The sequence below is a fragment of the Simochromis diagramma genome, unplaced genomic scaffold (assembly GCF_900408965.1).
Source record: "Simochromis diagramma unplaced genomic scaffold, fSimDia1.1 OVJJ01000320.1, whole genome shotgun sequence".
Classification (NCBI taxonomy): domain Eukaryota; kingdom Metazoa; phylum Chordata; class Actinopteri; order Cichliformes; family Cichlidae; genus Simochromis; species Simochromis diagramma.
The window spans coordinates 5,328,903-5,347,368 of NW_024386773.1; the positions used below are offsets into that span (position 1 = coordinate 5,328,903).

At 41.2% G+C, this 18,466-nt stretch overlaps 1 protein-coding gene across 1 annotated transcript in view; it reads right to left on the reverse strand.

The window, feature by feature from the left end:
• stab1 (stabilin 1) overlaps positions 1 to 18,466 on the reverse strand; it is a 169,234-nt gene that overhangs the window by 64,652 nt on the left and 86,116 nt on the right. Inside the window, exons 51-60 of the mRNA XM_040004521.1 lie at positions 18,144 to 18,320; positions 16,130 to 16,219; positions 12,987 to 13,133; positions 11,211 to 11,267; positions 10,977 to 11,136; positions 9,188 to 9,337; positions 5,986 to 6,090; positions 827 to 943; positions 195 to 327; positions 2 to 62 (exon numbers count right to left, since the gene is read on the reverse strand). Coding sequence (XP_039860455.1) covers positions 2 to 62; positions 195 to 327; positions 827 to 943; positions 5,986 to 6,090; positions 9,188 to 9,337; positions 10,977 to 11,136; positions 11,211 to 11,267; positions 12,987 to 13,133; positions 16,130 to 16,219; positions 18,144 to 18,320 — 1,197 coding nt within the window. The remainder of the gene's footprint in view (position 1; positions 63 to 194; positions 328 to 826; positions 944 to 5,985; positions 6,091 to 9,187; positions 9,338 to 10,976; positions 11,137 to 11,210; positions 11,268 to 12,986; positions 13,134 to 16,129; positions 16,220 to 18,143; positions 18,321 to 18,466) is intronic.

Consider the following 18,466-nt stretch of genomic DNA (forward strand, 5'->3'; position numbering starts at 1 on the left):
CTGGACCAGTGAACTTGCAGGAGGCAAAGTCGCTGCAGCCACCATTTGGCTCTTCAGTACATCTGGAGAGCAGACAGAAAAACAGCCTGATGTCACGTCCCCAAAAGTAAACACCTCACGTTGATTTAATGAAGGCAACAAGGAAGCCAGAAAAAAAAAACGTATTTAAGACAAAGACGAAAGGCCACACCGACCTGTTAATGGGACTGCAGGAGTAGCCATCTCCCTGGTAATCACTGTGGCAGGTGCAGTTGACGACGAGTCCCGTCTGGTTGCAGTCCGCATTCACATGGCAGCCGCCGTTGTACTCGGAGCAAAGGTCTGGAGCTGCAGAGTGTTTTTAATAGAACTGTCATCTGATTCATTATAAATGCTGGCTCAGTTTAAGGTAAGCATCAGCTCGCCACATGTGCAACATCTGGAGCCTGAAACAAATGTGAACTGTTTTGATGCTTTTCTACAGCAACCAAATTATCAATCAGAACAGGAGAGAAAACAAATCTGATACTGAAAAACTAGAAGGATGAAAATATTTTAAGAAAAACAAACTGTCACAGAGCTCTTTCTTAAAATGCTCCAAAAACAGTTTGATTTATTCTGCCAGTCTGCTAATGTGCACAACAAGAACATTTACAGAATGACAGGTTACTGTAGTCTTCATCTCAACGAGTTGCTTATTGGAACCACAGCTGGACCCGGATGATCAAAACTTACCAGAGCTTCCTCTTACTTCTGTGACTACAAAGCACTCTAATCTCTTCTAAATCTATTATTGCATGACCACCGTTAGGATGATGTGTGTTTTTAAATAATGGACAACACTCACGTGGCTCTGGAGTGCAGAAGGTGCCATTCCCCTGGAATCCCGGTTTACACAGACAACCAGCACCTAGCACACAGTCAGCCTGAGCGTGGCACTGCCGGCACTCCTCTGGGATTGAGCCTAGAAAGGCAGACGGGGGATTTATCTCAGTAGAAGATAACAAGTCAAATCAAGTCAAGTCAAAGTTTATTTATATAGCACATTTAAAAGACTAGTGTACATCAAAGTGCTTCACAATAAAACCGCAGTGCGGGCAGAACAAAGAACAAATAGTACAATTATACTTAAAATTGCATTTACATGGTGTAAGGCAGGCCGAATGAAAGTCAAACTAATTTGTTTCAAAAGCTAAGTTAAACAAGTGTGTTTTTAAACGGGATTTGAATGATTGAATTGGTTCCGAAGTACGGATTTCGACTGGGAGATTATTCCAGAGTCTAGGGGCAGCGATGGCAAATGCACGGTCACCTCTGGTTTTTAAACGAGACCTTGGTTGCATTAGGAGCAGTTGGCTGGAGGATCTTAGTGCTCTCTTTGGGTTGTACGGATAGAGGAGATCAGTTAAGTAGCTAGGGGCCAGGTTATTTAGAATTTTAAAAGTGAGCAGAAGGATTTTGAAATCAATGCGATATTTGACGGGAAGCCAGTGTAGGTTAGCGAGGAGGGGGTGATGTGCTCATGCTTTCTAGTGCCGATTAAGAGGCGTGCTGCCGCATTTTGGACTATTGCAGGCGCTGAAGGAGGGAGAGTTGGAGGCCCAGGTAAAGAGAGTTACAATAGTCCAATAAGGAGTGATGAATGCATGGATACGTTTTTCGAGTTCTTTATGTGGTAAATAGGGCTTAGCTAACAAGAGTAAACAGGGCTTTAAGATAAAACTCACAGGTTTATTTAAGGAATGTTTTTGTGAATCCAACCTAGAAACTTTCAGAAAACAAAAGCATTCAACATGGATCCAGAATCCTCGTTTTGTTTGCATAGACCATTTGCATTTGGACTTCCTACACTGTCTCAAAGTGGTCTCTTAAATTTGAATTTCGTTATGAGCAAGAGGACAAGGTCTCAGGGATCCAAATCCAAAGTAGGTCTTAATCTGAGTGAAGACTGTGTTGCCATCATCTCCTGGCATGATGGCACAACATCAAGTTTCAGGTAGTTTGCAGCAAATGTTCTTCAGATGCCTCAGGTGTTACAGAAAAAAAAGAAAACAAATGACACTCATATTCTTGTTCACACTCCCGGCCTGATGCACTGCTTTTCGACTTGGAAACTTTGACTCCTCCACTGAAAACTCCTGTCTGGTCTCTGGGTTGTCGCTGGAGAGCCCACTCTCATCACTGGGGTGATTCCTCTCCTTGAAAGTTGGTGACGTTCAAGGACTTTGGTGAAATTGCAGCAAATTACATCCAAGTAGTCATACCATGATTTCCATGTAGTGATCTGAAAGCAGTAGCAACACTGGAAGCGAACTGCACCCAAATTTTAGGGGTTTTCTGTGTTTTTTAATGGGCAGTCTTAAGTAAAAAAAAAAAAAAACATGGTTGGAATTATGTTGATCAAACACTGAAATAGATTATTTAACATGATTATCCATGCACTCAAACATCATGCATTTATTAAACTGTCTTTGCATCTAAATAAACGATAAATACATTGAAAACAAAAAACAGGAGGAGGCTTGGCGGTGTTTTTGACCATAAAGGTAGTCTCACAGGAAGAACCACTGGTCCCTGCTGACCTGCAGCCTCTCCGTTGTGAGGTGGAGGTTTGGACAAGGACAAAAAGAGGTGCAGTTGGCAACAGGCTCGCATATCTCCAGAGATGAGTACAGAAGCTACTGAAAGAGAGCCGAAGCTAAAAATTAAATTACATCTCAAGCACACACTGCCAAAAGTGGACCAGGTAGTAGATGCTGAGGGATCTGGAGACAAAGGAAGCTGCAGCTGTTCATGATCCTTTCACATCATGACTTTAAGCTCCTCTTTATAAATCTTACTGATGAAAGTCTGGCTCAAGACGACCTAAACAGCGAATAAGTTTTGGCTGTAAATGAAAGGGCTGTGCTCGTTTTATGACACAAGACAGAACAGACCAGAAGAGCTTTGTAGCAAAGATAAAAGCAACAAGTCATTGCTGTATCTCATTATCTTCTTAACTGTTAAAAGCCAAAAACCTAACTGAAACTAAAATGAGTCACTCAGATGTGGTTTTCATCGTATCTCATCGCTGTTTGGCTGAAACAGAGAAAAACTGGTTAAAATGTTGAGGATAGCCCTAAGTTGTTTTTTTTTAGTTTAACAAGCCCTTTAAGGTGGAGAATAGTTATAGCAGATGGGTGGAGCTTCTGAGATAAGACATTAGGGACAATTTCCCCCCTAAATGACAACATACACTAATGAGGCATAACTTTATGACCTTTTTCTTTTGCTGCCAAAACAGCCCTGACCCATGTTCCCTCTAAGCCAGCACGTGCGCAATTGCGCACTGCTGGCACGGTCTCTGCACACAGAAAATCTGCTTTGCACCCAAAAAAAACTAACCTGAATTGAAATTAAAATTAATACTTTAACAATTCTGTTTTGCAGTGTTAGTCAGTGAGTGACTGGCTGCTCCCATATGGGATTAGAACACCTTATCCCATAGTTCAGCCAATAATGTGTATATACGCAGCCAATCAACGTCGTTAACAGGCTATGACAGCGTCCTTATGTGCCGACACAAAGCAGCGTGGCTGATGTGGAGTGAAGCCACGTTAATGACAACGTGTACAACCACTGGAGATGTGAGCAGGACAGAGGGAACAATTCACGGAAAAAGTGTGGACTTTATAACAGTTTTTAAATTGTGTTGATAGGCCAAGTAAAACCAGAGTTATCATAAAAATATCTGCAATGTTTGTTTTTCTTCCTGAATACTGTCGTTGTTTATATTTACTGCGGGAAGAAACTGTAAAAACGGCGTTTTATAAGGAAAAAAGGCTCGAAATCACTCTCCGCCTGTGAGCAAAAACAAACCCCACCCCCCTGTCCCTTTCCTATTCGTCCAAAAAAGTACCATGTCGACCAATCAAAAAATGATATGGCAACGTGGCATCTAGTTGTTAAGAAACGGGGGGAAGTTTTAGGAGTGTTTTGAGACGTGAGAGATTTGAGACATTTAGCGCAAATCATGTGTAGTTAGTGTGTAGTGTAGTCAATAGTTTTGTTGTGTGTGTCAGAACAATGAGTCGACTGCTGAATGTTATAGGAGTGACACATCTCCTGTTGTCGGGCCTGCAGGTATCAGGCTGTTGTTCTCCTTTATCTCATAGTGGACAGAAATTGTTTTTTGGAGTGGCACAAATAATTTGTGTGTCGTCAGATTTGATGCAGAACAGCTGATTGTTCTGTAAATAGTTTGAAATGTTTATTTAAAAATGCCTTGGCTGCATTTAAAAGAAATAGCTGCAAAAAACTTTGTTGTTTCCCAAACTGAGTTACTTTTTTGAAGAACTATATAATTAATTGCCCAACATTGGTCATTATATACTGTAGTTTGCAGACAGAGTTACAGGACTCTCTCCCAGGCCACAGACTCATAATACATATCAGAGCTTTATAAAAAAAATTTAAAAAAAAGAAAGAAAGTTGTGTTTTCAAAATTGGAGTTCAAGTTATTTTTACTTCAAATAGTGTTAACATACTACACAGGTCAATGACTAGATTTTTTTTTTTTAATTTTCATTGTAAGTGGGCTAAAGCAGTTGATTAAAAGTAGTCTAACATAAATATAAATGCTGTAATTTAATTATTTTAATAAACCATGTAACTTGGATGGATTAGATGCCGGCGTAACCACAGTACACACGTCTGATGTCGCTCACAGTGGTCCAAGGGATCGCTCAGGGAGTTTGTGTGTTCGCTCAGATACGTTAAAAATTAGAGGGAACATTGGCCCTGATCCATCAAGACTTGGACCCCTGAGAGTGTGCTATGGTTATCAGAGAGATCTGGGAAATTACAGGCAAAATCAACACCTCAAACTCGTTGCTCTGCTCCTCAGGCAGGCAGCGCACATTATCCTACTGAACCATTTATTGTTTCCATGAAAGGGTCTACATGGTCTGCAGCAGTGCTTAGGTAGGTGGAACCTAACAAAGTAGCATCCACATGAAGGGCAAGACCTAAGGATTCCCAGCAGAACATTGCCCAAAGCATTACACTGCCTCCAGAGGCTTAACTTTGTCCCACAGTCCATAGTGTGTGATTCATCAGGCCAAGGCACCTTCTTTCATTGCTCTGTGGTCCAGGTCTGATGCTCTCATGTCCATTGTTGGTGCTTTTGGTGGTGGACAGGGGTCACCAAGGGCATCCTGACTGGTCTGCAGCCCAATGTGCAACAAACTGTGATGAACTGTTTATCCTGATATCTTTCTATCAGAACCAGAACAAACTTTTTCTGCAGGATAGGTTACAGTAGCATCTGTTGGATCAGAAAACACAGGTCAGCCTTCGCTTCCCATGTGCATCAGTGAGTCTTGGCTGCCCATGACCCTGTAACTGTTTCACCACTGCAGACCAGGAACACCCAATAAGAGCTGCTCTGATGCAGTCGACTCCATTTTTCCTGCTTCTAACAGATCAACTGTGAGGACAAAATGTGCACTTTATCCCGAATATAGTCCACCCACTAACAGGTGCCATGATGAAGAGATAATAAGTGTTATTCATTTTATCTGTCAGGGGTCATAATGTTATGCCTGACCTGTGTACAAAGCCATGAAGATAGTCTGCTCATACAGTAGGTATTACAGGCACTCACCTCATTATTTGCAACTCCGACCTTATTTAAAGTAAATATTCACCACTGTAACAGTATACATGACAAAATAAAAGAAAGCACCTCAGATTCATTGTTTTATAATAACTTGGTTAAGGTTTAAAATGACCACGGGCTTGGTTTAGGGATAATTTAACCATGCCTTAATGGTTACCAAGGTATCCATCTGTTTAAAGAAATTGTGAGCTTTATTTAAGAAATAATAAACAAAAATCATACATTTGTAGGATGTTTTAGAATTTTTACAACCTCAGTACCAACCAGTGGCTCTTTTCATGAGCTTTGTTGACCATTAAAACCCAATCAGGGTCTCATATCTTTGTGCATTCAAGAAGAAATCTCACCTATTTTGTTCTGGCAGCGATTGCCCTCCCAGCCCGGCTTGCAGATACACTGTCCAGATCCTCCAATGCCATCATTGCACCTTCCCTGGTTCCTGCAGGAACAGGCTGAGAGAGACAAACAAGACTTGACTTGAAGAGTAGAAAAAAACTGTGAAATGAGCATTTAGAGCAGCCTAAAGCCTGAGCTTTGGGCTCACATCTGGATTATGTTTTATATGAGCAACATTATTTTTAAAATATAAAAAATGAAAAGCAGATAAGGTCCACTTCATAAATCACACAGCATAAATCTAATTTTTTGTCATATTTCTTATTTTAATATTATGCTTTTGATTTTATTTATGCTCCAAGGATCTATGGTGGTGAGCTGTCTGTGAACCTGAGTCACATTTGCAGCCCGAGTCTGACAGAGGAGAACAAATCAGTGTTATAGATAACATCCTCTCTACCAGAGAAGCTGACACCATCAGAGCTTAACAATTATCGACCAGCTGTTCTCACGTCGCATGTGAAGAAGGTACTGGAAACACCAGTTTTGGCTCACCTGAGACCACAGGTGGAAACATCTATTGATCCTCTGCAGTTTGTACACCAACCAAATCTGGGAGTGGATGATTCAATCATCTCCATGCTGCAGAGAACCTACTCCCAATCTGGAGAGTAACAGCTGCACAGTGAGGATACTTTCTATGATTTATCAAGTAAATTTGAAATGATTCAGCTGCTGCTTCTGAGAGAAAAGCTCCTGAAAATATCAGTGAACACGTCCACCATCTCATGGATTACTGACTACCTGACAGTCAGTCTTCAGTATGTTAGAATGGCATAGCTCTGTCAGATTTGGTGGTTACAGTGTAGCTTGCCATCACCAGTGTGTGAATGGGTGGATGACTGAATGTAGTGTAAAGCACTTTGGGGTCCATAGGGACTAAGTAAAGCGCTATACAAATAAAGACCATTTACCATCAAGGATGGCTACATGGCCCATGTCTATCCTGGGACAGGATGCCGATGTGGTGGAGGAGTACAAGTAGCTGAGCATCCACATGAAAAACAGACTAAACTGGAAGGATGTATACAAGAAGGGGTGAGCAGGCTCTTCAACATGTGCAGAAACATAATGGACATTTTCTATCAGTCAGCTGTGAGAAACATCAGAGCTGGTAAGAGAAGGTCACTGCACCAGCTGTTATCCATAATGGATAATCCTGGCCACCCTCTGCACTGCTTACTAGGAGGCAGCGGAGCATCTTCCCCAAAAGACTGATTCAGCTCTGCTGCCACAAGAACAGAGACAGGAAAGCTTCATGTTGTCACCATCTTTAATACAATATATCATCTTTCAGGCTGAGAGACATCTGTCAGATATAATTATTAGTATTATTATTATTATTGTTAATAATACTAATATTTTAATTGCTGTAACACACATGAATTAATAATCATGGGTTAATTAAATATTACATAAATGCTGTTTTTTTCATCAAAAGTTTCATTGTTTTTTTATAAGAGCTGTTATGCAACAGCTTCACTTTAACTAAAGCTGCAGAGTGCTCTTTGTAGACCTCAATCTGCTCTGGATGAATTGAGCAACCATGGCGACGTGTTTTGTTCCTGCTGTGACGAAGAGTTTCAAATCGACTCCAGCTCTAACTGACACCTCTGCTGTCTCCTCCAAAGCGAGGACACACCTGTGTTCCTCTGTGGAGAAACACTGAGTTGGATTTAATAAAGACTGTTAAACTCAAACAGGCAAAGATGAGCATTCGTATCCACATTTAAAGAAAAACAAAAAATCTGCTCTGGTGGTTTGGCTCTAAGCGAAGACAGCTGGCAGGTTTGTCCTGAGCTGGAAACACACCCAGCTGTGTGATGGTGAGTGTGGAGTGTTGCCATGGTGACAGACTGCTGGAGAGCTGATGGGGGTGAGACTGTCTGCTGATGCCAGATTTGCTACTTTCTTTCGCCACAGCGTATTAAAGGGTCACAACGCAGCCATGGTGAATACATCAAAGGGCTGAAACGCACCCTCCTCTTATTTTTACATTTTGGTTTTTTTAATACAAAAATCGTGCACCAAATTTATGATTGAGATTTTGCATTTCTATGCACTGCCCCCTGCAGGTGGTAGAGAGCTGCTGCCTCAAGTGCTACTTTTCATTGCACTCACATGTCTCCTCCCTTCCTCAGCTCATCCCAGTCAAGTGGGAGAGTTGTGAGGAAAAGGTGTGAGGATGGAGGAGGAAGCTGTGAAGTGAGAATTCCTCCATTCCAGAGTCAGTCTTCACTTATGGATGTTGCTTGTGATTGTTTTTGATTATCTACTCGTCTTATTTCTAGAAAGCGTTCTAAGAACTGAGCATTTATATGAAAATCAGCCTATCGCGCTAACTTTGGCTCATTACCAGATATTCTTGTTCATCAGTGAGCACTACACAGCATTGGAAGCAAGAAATTAAAGGAAAACCTCCCTCATCAAAAGTCTGTGAGGGTTCTCAGTCATCCAGGTCATCGTAGTCTGAGGGGCTTGGAAAGAAAAGCGTCTGGACTTTTCTAGGTTTCTTGAAGATGTTTCACCTCTCATTCGAGAAGCTTCTTGAGTTCTAAGAGCAACTGGTGGAGAATCCCAGATTTTATACCCTATGGGAGTGTTCCCCCAAAGGGTCATGGACCCCCTATTGATCCTCTACCTAATCACGCGAGCCAAGGTGTGAAAACGGGTGTGGGTCCCAGTCAGCCAAGGTTTCGGATGAACCCACTGTGAAACCTAGACCCACCCTATCATGTGATTTCCTGAGGTCAGATGGCCCAGGATGTGAGTGGGCGTTAAGGCGTCTGGGAAGGGATTTAAAAATTGGATAATAGATGGCAGACAGTTGGTGTCGTAAGCCACCGCCTCTGTTCAAAGATGGTGACATAGATGGCTTCTTTCACTCCTCTTTCAAACCACCTGCCTTCGCTGTCCAAAATGTGAACATTGGCATCCTCGAAAGAGTGACCTTTGTCCTTTAGATGCAGATGAACCGCTGAGTCTTGTCCCATTGAGGGATTCTTCTATGTTGTGCCATGCATTTATGAAGTGGCTGTTTGGTCTCTCCAACAGCCACTTCTGGAGAGCTGTTGGAGAGCAGACCTTATCTACAAAAGGTGCACTCTCTTTGTTTTTCCACTGAGCGATGATAAAAACTAAAAAGCATTTTACCTGTGCAGTTAGGGCCATAGAACCCAGCGACACACAGTTCGCAGGATTCCCCTCTGAATCCGGTGTGGCATCTACATGTTCCAGTACCGAGATTACCGTCGTTGCAGTCGCCATGTTTGCCACAAGGGGCCTCCAAACCACCTGAACAAACTGCAACAGACAGAAGAAAAGGGTCAAAACATAGCATGGAAACAAAGAAAAAAAGAAACTCTCTTCCAGTCTTTATTAACTTTGCTCAGTGGGACCTGACAGAGACGGAAGTCTGTGGGAGAATTCTGCAAAGGTAAACATGGTGGCACACCCAGCCTTACCCAGCTTTCATGTCCCTGTGACCTCTGAAAAAAGGTTTTACTCCAGGGGCTTCAAAATAACTGCCCATAGGCATTACCAAGACGGCTTGCAGTGCTGTGAAAAAGTATTTACCCCCTCCTTGATTTCCTAGCTTTTTACATATTTGTCACGTGTAGATAACAAGTTAAATATAACCTGGTGACAGGGGATTTCTAAGAATCGCCCCACAGTTCTTCAGCTAAGACACCTGAGTTAGAAAACACAAACGCTGCAGTCGTCTTTACTCGCGAAGGCAGTCACAGAGCGCTCGTCCTCGCAGGAGGCACTCACGGACTCGCGCTCTGTCACTGTCTGCGTTCTTTATTTATACAAGCTGGTCACATGTGTGTACAAAGATAACAAAGTTATTCTAAGAACTCAGAGCTGAGGTACCCCTTTTCTAAGTCTGTATGTTCTTAACATAGAGGAAGCTGTTAGTTGCTAAATAAGTTTATCACACAAGAGTTTATGTGAAAAGTCACGTAGACATGTGGATTGCTTAGTGATCCATAAATTGAGCACATTTCATGTAGCTGATCACACTAGGTACAATTTTCTTCTGACATTCCCTCCTTTTTATCACGAAATGAAATGTACATGTTATCAGTAAGTAACTACTTGTCTTTCACATTTTCAGTTACTACATCATTAGTTGCACTTCATCTTCATCTAACAAATAGGAAAAGAAGTCTTCATGATCCTCATCGGTTTGTGGTACATCTGCATATGCTGTGAGTGATGTCGCTATCATCTGTGAAATTACAGCTTTTAAACAAGGGATAACACAAATAAAGAAAAAGCAAAATAAAACCAGGGAAACTCCAACGCCGATCAACAGTCTCTTGACTGAGCGCTTCTTCCTGGATGAGGATGTTGATGTGCACTTTACACAAGCCATTCTGAAAGTGTGATCAGAGATCAGAATTGGTGCACATGTTACAGTGTGTTTCCCATATATGGTTGGTTGTGTTAAACACGTATCTGTATCAGGCATTGTTCATCCAAGGATGGATGTGGTCTTGTGTCATGTCCGGTAGATGTGAGTTGTCATGTGTCCATCTCTTATCTCGGCTCGTGTATTGGTATCTTATTATTATCTTTGTCTAATATTAAAATCTGATTCCTGATCTGAAACATGGCAGTGTGAAATCAGGAAATCAGGAAGGGGACAAATACTTTTTCACAGCAGTTTAGAAAGACCGTAAGTCCACATTCTTCTCACTTGGATATTAAACTAAGTAAGCATCAGTAATATCTAGTCAACCAGAAGCGTGACTAATATCTTTGAGAAAACATGCTTTCAATAAAAACTACACAAACTCAACAACTTCCAAACTAAACCCTGTGACTTTCAGAATTTGTAACTCAGTCTTTAAACAAGCTGCAAAAACCAAGAACATCTCTGTACAAACAAAAGCACAATTCCTCACATAAGTGCCTCCATCCCTTCCCTTCTTACCTTGACAGTCTCGCCCGAAGTGGTTTTTGCAGCACTTCTGTACCCAGCCTGGAAAGCTACAAACTCTCCTACAGCCATATCTGCTGAAACGATCCAGGTCATCATACAAGTATGAGTAGCGATACCTGGAGCGCAAGTTCAAACAGCGCTCCGTCTTTCCCTGGAAGAATACAGAAATGATATTTATCTCCACAGTCTTTGCAGCTAATGCTCACATGCTTTAGCAGACCTTACCGTGTCATAGTGTTTGAAGGGACAGGACGGGGTGAAGATGCAGCTTCCACAGCGCCCCTGAAATATTTAAGACAAGTGAGATAATGATTATTTGTCATGAGATAACAGGGTTAAAGCCCTACTTAATTCACCAGGGCACATGCTAATGTGAGAGCCTTTGTAGTTTTCTGGTGTTGTTAGGGTATCTGGGTCGCTGACCCAGTGGTTTTAGTTTTGTACTTTTTATTTGTGCTGTCATCTTAGTTTATTGTGAAAGTTTTGGTTTCTGTTTTGCATTTCTATTTTTCCCCAGTTCTTCTTGGTGTGTGATTATTTAGTTCTGAAGTTTTGGTTTCCTTACTCCCTCTATTCTGTGTCCAGTCAGTGTCTGTGTCTGCCCTGGTCCCACGTCTCTGTTCCCTCTGTTGCAGTGCCTGCTTGTGCGTCTGTGTCTGTAAGTTCAGTCTGTGTTTCCTGTTTTACTTTAAAAATCCGTGTCTCATGTTAATGCGTCTGGTTTGCTTGTGGCCAGCCAGCCAATTTTGAAGTTTGTGACTTTGAGTTCAGCATTACAGCTGTTTTTTTTTTTGAGTTCACGTTTGTCTCCGGAGTCTGTACTTTGGGTCCTCCTTACCACCACTCCTGCCTGCACACAGCCTTCGCATGACAGGTGTTTATTCACCTGGCGCTCATCCTGGGAATTACACATTATTCAATCCCAACAGTTTAGTGAAACAAAGCTTAGCTTAGTTGTTAGCTTGGTTGCTAAAGGTCAGAGGCAATTGTATGATCTATTCCTACTCTACACAAGAAGAAGCTAATAAACAATTTAGCTTCCTAAATTTTAAAATAAATCCTATGATCAAAGATAATCTGTTTTAATTAAAGGATAATTTCAACTTTTATCTAATCTGCTATATGTCTCTGTTCCTTTTCTGTGCATACACTACTGGTCAAAAATTTTAGAACTATTTTTTATTCCAATTTTTTATTAAAGATTATGCAGTTTAATTTCACATTGCACACTGAAATGAAAGCATAGTAAAATAAGCAATTTGAGTTTAAAAAGAAATCATGGACCCTGAATCCAGCAAAAACAGCCCCAGACAACCACACTTCCTTGTCGATGTTTGACAGTTGATGCCACACGATGTGGAACCATCCTTTCGCCTACCTGACGGCATACAAAGATCCTGTATGATGAACTGAAGATTTCAAAATATGATTCATCAGTCCATAAAACTTTTTTTTTCAGTCTTCAGTGGTCCGATGGCAGTGTTTCATGGCCCAGGCAAGCCTCTTTGTCTTATTCTGATGTCTTAGCAATGGCTTTCTTGCTGCAACCTGTCAAACCCGCGGTTCAAAGTCTTCTCTCCACAGCTGAAACTGAGACTTGCTTACCTGCTTACTTACTCTGAACCAGAACTTGGAGCTATACTATATAAATAATACTTAATTTATTGTATTCATTCTAAATTTAGGTTAAGTTTCACCATTTACATAAGCATTTCCATTTGTTATGTTTAGCTTAATTTTTTACCTGCAGTAACAAACAAATACTTTACCTAGCCTTGTCTAATCAGTCTAAATCAAAACTAACGAACCCAATAAACAGATTTCTTTTTTTATTTTGAGAACCTTTTGATTATAATTTTGAAAATCAGATGAAAATAAACAACATAATTTCTTTAGTAAATTACATCACTGCATTTACTAGTGCTGTTGGAGCACACAGTAAAATGACTCCCCCAGTGGCGGTACTGGTGTTGAAGCGGTAGCATTGTTAGTGTTACTCACGTAAGTGGTTTTGTTCTCGATGGTGTCACAGAATGCCCCGAGGCCAGCAGGTTCCAGCAGCTGGTCGATGCCATAGGCCATGCCATTCTGGAAGTTCAGGTAGCGGTCCACTACCTTGGCCTCATTTTCATTTATTACTACTGAACCCTAAAGACAGACACACACGTTTTTAAAAAATACAACTACTAAGCAATAACAGAGTAGACTAAAATGGAAACCATTCAGTAGAGACAACAGAGTGATGTTATGATCATTTTGTTGGTGGTGTAAAAACAAACAACAGGAGTTTTGTGAATATTCACAATACACTATATAACCAAAAGTATTCGCTCGGGTTTAATATGATTTCAGCCCACCCTGTGCAGCTATAACAGCTTCAACTCTTCTGGGAACGCTTTCCACAAGGTTTAAGAGTATGTGTTTATAGGAATTTTTGACCATTCTTCCAGAAGTGGATTAGTGAGGTCAGACACTGATGTTGGACAAGAAATCCTAGCTCGCAGTTTCCAGTTTAATTCATCCCAAAGGTGTTCTGTCAAGCTAAGGTCAGGACTCTGTGGAGGCCAGTCAAGTTCTTCCACACCAAACTTGCCATCCATGTCTTTATGGCCCTTGCATGTTGACTGGTGTGCAGTCATCTTGGAACAGGAAGGAGCGTTCCCCAAATTGTTACCACAAAATTGGGAGCATGAAATTGTTCAAAATGTTTTGATATGCTGAAGCATTACGAGTTCCCTTCACCGGAACAAAGCCCAACTTCTGAAAAACAACCCCACATCATAAACCACATCCACCAAACTTTACACTTGGCACAGTGCAGTGCCAAACCCAGACTCCTTTATTGGAGCGCCAGACGGAGAGGTGCGATTCAGTTACTCCCTTTATTGTCAACCAGAACTTGGGGTTATACGCAATTCGTCACTTCACTGCTCTAGAGTCCAGTGGTGGTGTACTTTACACTACTACATCCACACTTTGCATTGCACTCATTGATGTAAGACTTGAATGCAGCTGCTTGGCTATAGAAACCCATTCTGTAATGTTCTGATCTAAACTGAAGGTCACATTCAGAGGTCTGTAGCAACTGACTCTACAGAAAGTTGGGGGCTTCTGTGCACTATGTGCCTCAGCATCAGGTACAAAGCTGGAATTCACTGAGCTCCTGAATTCACAAATCTTTGTAGAAGCAGCCTGCATGCCTATGTGCTTGATTTTATACACCTGTGGTCCTCTTGCTAGCCATCTCTCGTTCACTGTAAGAAACCTCGGAGTGTTCTTGGATAGCTCTTTTAAATCAGAGAAACAGGTCTCCACTGTGGTAAAAAAAAACAGCTTTTACCAGTTGCGTCAGATATCTAAAGCAAAGCCGTTCCTTCCTTTAAGGAAAAACGTATCCACGCATTCATCACATCCAGACTGGACTACTACGACTCCCTCTACTTGGGCCTCCAACACTCTTCTCTTTACCGGCTTCAGTTAGTTCAAAATGCAGCTGCGCGTCTCTTAACAGGTACTAGAATCTATGATCACATCACTCCAATTTTAGCTCCCTGTTAAATTTCCTATAGATTTTAAAATTCTTTTGTTTACTTTTAAATTCTAAATAATTTAGCGTCCAGCTATCTTTCCAAACTCCTCCATTTGTACAATCCAAATAGAGCACTAAGATCTTCAAATCAGATGCTCCTAACATGACCTAGGTCTCGACTGAAGTCCAGAGGTGACCGGGCCTTTGCAACCGTAGCGCCTAGACTCTGGAATAACCTCCCTGCTCATATTCATACCTCCGAGTCTATCCAGTCTTTTAAATCTTGTCTTAAAACCTATTTTTTTTACTTAGATTCTAACTAGTTGGCTATTATCTGGCTTGTTGTGTTGTCACCGATTGTTTCCTGCCCTGTTTTTTCTTGTTGTTTTGTTTTAATTGTCTCATGCTTTTACTCTGTCTGACTCTGAAGCACTATGGTCAACTTTGTTGTTTCTAATATGTGCTATAGAAATTAATTTTGATTTGATTTGATGACAGTGAGCAGAACACCTGAATTCAATTATTTGAATGGGTGAGTGAATACTTTTGCAGACATCTCGTGTTTACAGACCTGTAAAATCACTGCATGATCAATCAGTTGATGAAAGTAATTCACTCACGGGTCTGTTTATAACATGTGCCAACCACACAGTAACTAGGCCCTTGTAGTACCTACTTATGACAGACATTAAAATTATCTGTGGGCTAAGCTTTGACTTTCCTGTCTGTGTAAAATGGTAACTGGTTCTTATATAGCACTTTTCTATTTTATCTGAGCACTGAAAGTGTTTTATAAAACATATCTTATTCACCCTTTCACACATGCATTCATTCAATCCTTTTCTAGCTAACATTCACGCACATTCATACTCTGATGAATGCATTTTGCCCAAGGATACCTTGGCACGCAAACTGGATCAGAAAGGGAGCAAACGACCAACTTTCCAAATGGTAGATGACCTGCACTACCTCCTCAGCTACAGCCACCCCCACATTAGTTCTTGCAACCAATTGCATTCTTCATTGATGCATGAATTGAGTGAACCACCAGTAAGAGTCATATCAGAGTTTTTGAGGTTTCCACATTCAGAGACAAAGTTTTGAAAAGAGTAAGGTTTTCTAGGCAGGAGTTCCTCCATGAGAACTCTGACGCTCATTAGTCAGTACTTGTAGGAACCCGCTGGGGGTGGACTTGCTTTGGGGTAGAGGCAGAGCATGTACGGTCATCCAGCCAGTGGCGATGCACAGACTAAGCCCAAGGCCACAGAGCACACACACTGTCATGGGTAAGACCCAAGCAGGGGCACATGGAGCACCTCAGGTGGATAACCTCAGCAGACCCGCTTGCATGCCATGAGGTCGTAAAGACTGAGTGTTGCAGAGAAGGTGCTCCCCCTGTAGCCAACAATGTCTAGATGCTGAGCCACACCACCCAGGCACATTTTTAGTCAATTATAGGAAACAAATCCCAGGAGAGGTCCTAGGTTTGATCAGCCAACCTGTGGGAACAGTGCTTTCACCATGTAGCAACACTAGTTAATATAGCAACAATTAACTGCCAGGTGTGGAAGAAGTAATGGCCACTCATTTGGTTTATGTGTGTGTGTTTCCTCACCACCAGGCTCCGGTCACAGCTGAACTTGATGGTGGATCCATGCATCGTGCGGAAGGATGAAAATTTAGTCGGCAGTCCAACATTTGTCACCTACACACACACACACACACACAGGCATAATGCTTCAAAGGAAAAGGTTTAGAAACACTTTAATATTGTCAATGATTCTGATTAAATATGTGCTTAAACATCTTTTGATACAAACCCTAAAAGCAGATCAAGAGAATGTTATTACTTTATTAATGCAATTCATTCATTTTCTTGGCTTTGCCAATTCAGGGCTCATGTTCACATCCACATCTACAGAGATTTTCTTTATGTCTTTAAGACATTTCTGCAGTTTAACTAAATGGTGTGTGTTATCTGGCTTCATGGATAGATAAAGTTGTGTGTCATCTGCACAGCAGTGAAAATGTATGCTATGCCTTCTAATGATACTGCCTAAGGGAAGCATGTATAATGTAAACAGAATTGGTCCTAACACTGAACCCTCAGCTTTTGAAGAAAAATCTCCATTTACATGAACAAACTGGAGTCTATTAGACAGATAAAATTCAAACTACTCCAGCGCAGTAACTGTAATACCTACAGCGTGCTCTAATCTTTCTAATAGAATATTATGGTCAACAGTATCGAACGCTAGCAGGACAAGCACAGAGATGAGCTGCCTCTCCCTGAGCCTGGTTCTGGAGGACGTTTCTTCCAGTTAAATGGGAGTTTTCCTTCCCACTATCGCCAAAGTGCTTACAAAGGGGGTCGTATGGTTTTTGGGGTTTTCTATGTTGTATTATTGTAGGGGTCTACTGTACCTAGAGCTGGGCGATAGAACGATAACAATATGTATTGCAAAATAACTTTTCCTCGATAGAAAAGTTAAACTATTGCGATAGGCCTCGTCTCTCTTGTCCTCTTTAAAAAAAAAAAAAAAAGAACAACAGCCGATCCAAATTAAGTAGCGCAGAGCCAAACCAATCACAGCCGCAGCGTCACGTCACGTGACTTGTTACGTACAGCACAAGTGCCAAGCCGCACATGTGTATTTGTTTTGGGAAGCAGCCAGCCGCCGTGCCGCCCGGGTAATGGAGGAAATGAGTGTGCCGACTAGAGAAAAATCAACCGAGCGTGACCGAAGTAGAGAAAACAGATGATGGTTCCAATACCGGAGAGATTGTCGAACGGAAGAGCCATAGAAGTTCTGTAGTGTGAAGGTATTTCGGCTATTTCAAGTCTGACAAAAAACAGAGCAGCGCGCACTGTAAATGTGCCGAAAGCAAGTCTGGAAATACAATGAAGCGGTGCATGCGCAATCTCTGACTGGAAGCGCTAATTCGTCATTCGGCTTTTGTCAGACTAAAGTAACTGTTAAAACTGTTTGAAAAGCTAAGCTATACAACAAGGAGAGATTGAGAATTTCCTTTTAGTTCTCAGTTTATTTGATATTGACAAAAGTTAGTCAATTTTGTCTGTTCTTCTGTAAAACAAACTAAGATTTATTTTTAGAATTAATATTTTGTTTCTAAGTGGAATTGACAATTTAGTCTGTTTCGTTTGTTCTATTTTGAAACTTAAACGCTTTAGCGGCTGCCTTTTGTGTAGTTTGCAATATTTGCCTTTATTTATCTGAAAAAGTCTCATGTTTCTTAAGTACATCTACCCTGTTGAACTTATTATGGGAAATAAATATTTAAATCAAAACAAGCTGCTGATTATTTCACATTTTACTTGTGAGCAACGGCACATTTAAATCTTACAAATATAGTTATTTGGCTTATATCGTGATAGATATCGTTATCGCCAGAAATGAAAAAAAACATATCGTGATATGAAAAAATCTTATATCGCCCAGCTCTAGGTCTACCTTACAATATAAAAGCGCCTTGAGGCGGCTGTTGTGATTTGGCATTGTATAAATAATATTGAATTGGATTATAACCCTACACATCTCTTTTTGCCATTCGTAATCGGCTCTATCCAAAAGAACACTTCGTTATTCATCCAGTCATTCTCCTCCTACCTTTGAGTTGCGAATGATGTGAGCCTTTAAGGTGGCAGCCAGCCGGTCCCGGTGTAAAGGGTGGATGAGCCAGAGCTGCCTTTCAGGTGGCAAGGACTCCATGGCCTTGTTTGTGGGCCAAAACACGGTGAATGGTTGGTGGACGGCCATATTGAGTGTAGGGAGGAGGCCTGCAATCTGCAAAAAGTGATAAAAGCACTTAACAGTGAGTCTTGCACATTGATTTTTTTTTTTGACATTTTAGAAACACTTGAAATTAATTTTACTAGATACAAATGTTATGATAAATGTTAGAACAAATGGAACTTAACTTAACCTTTTCC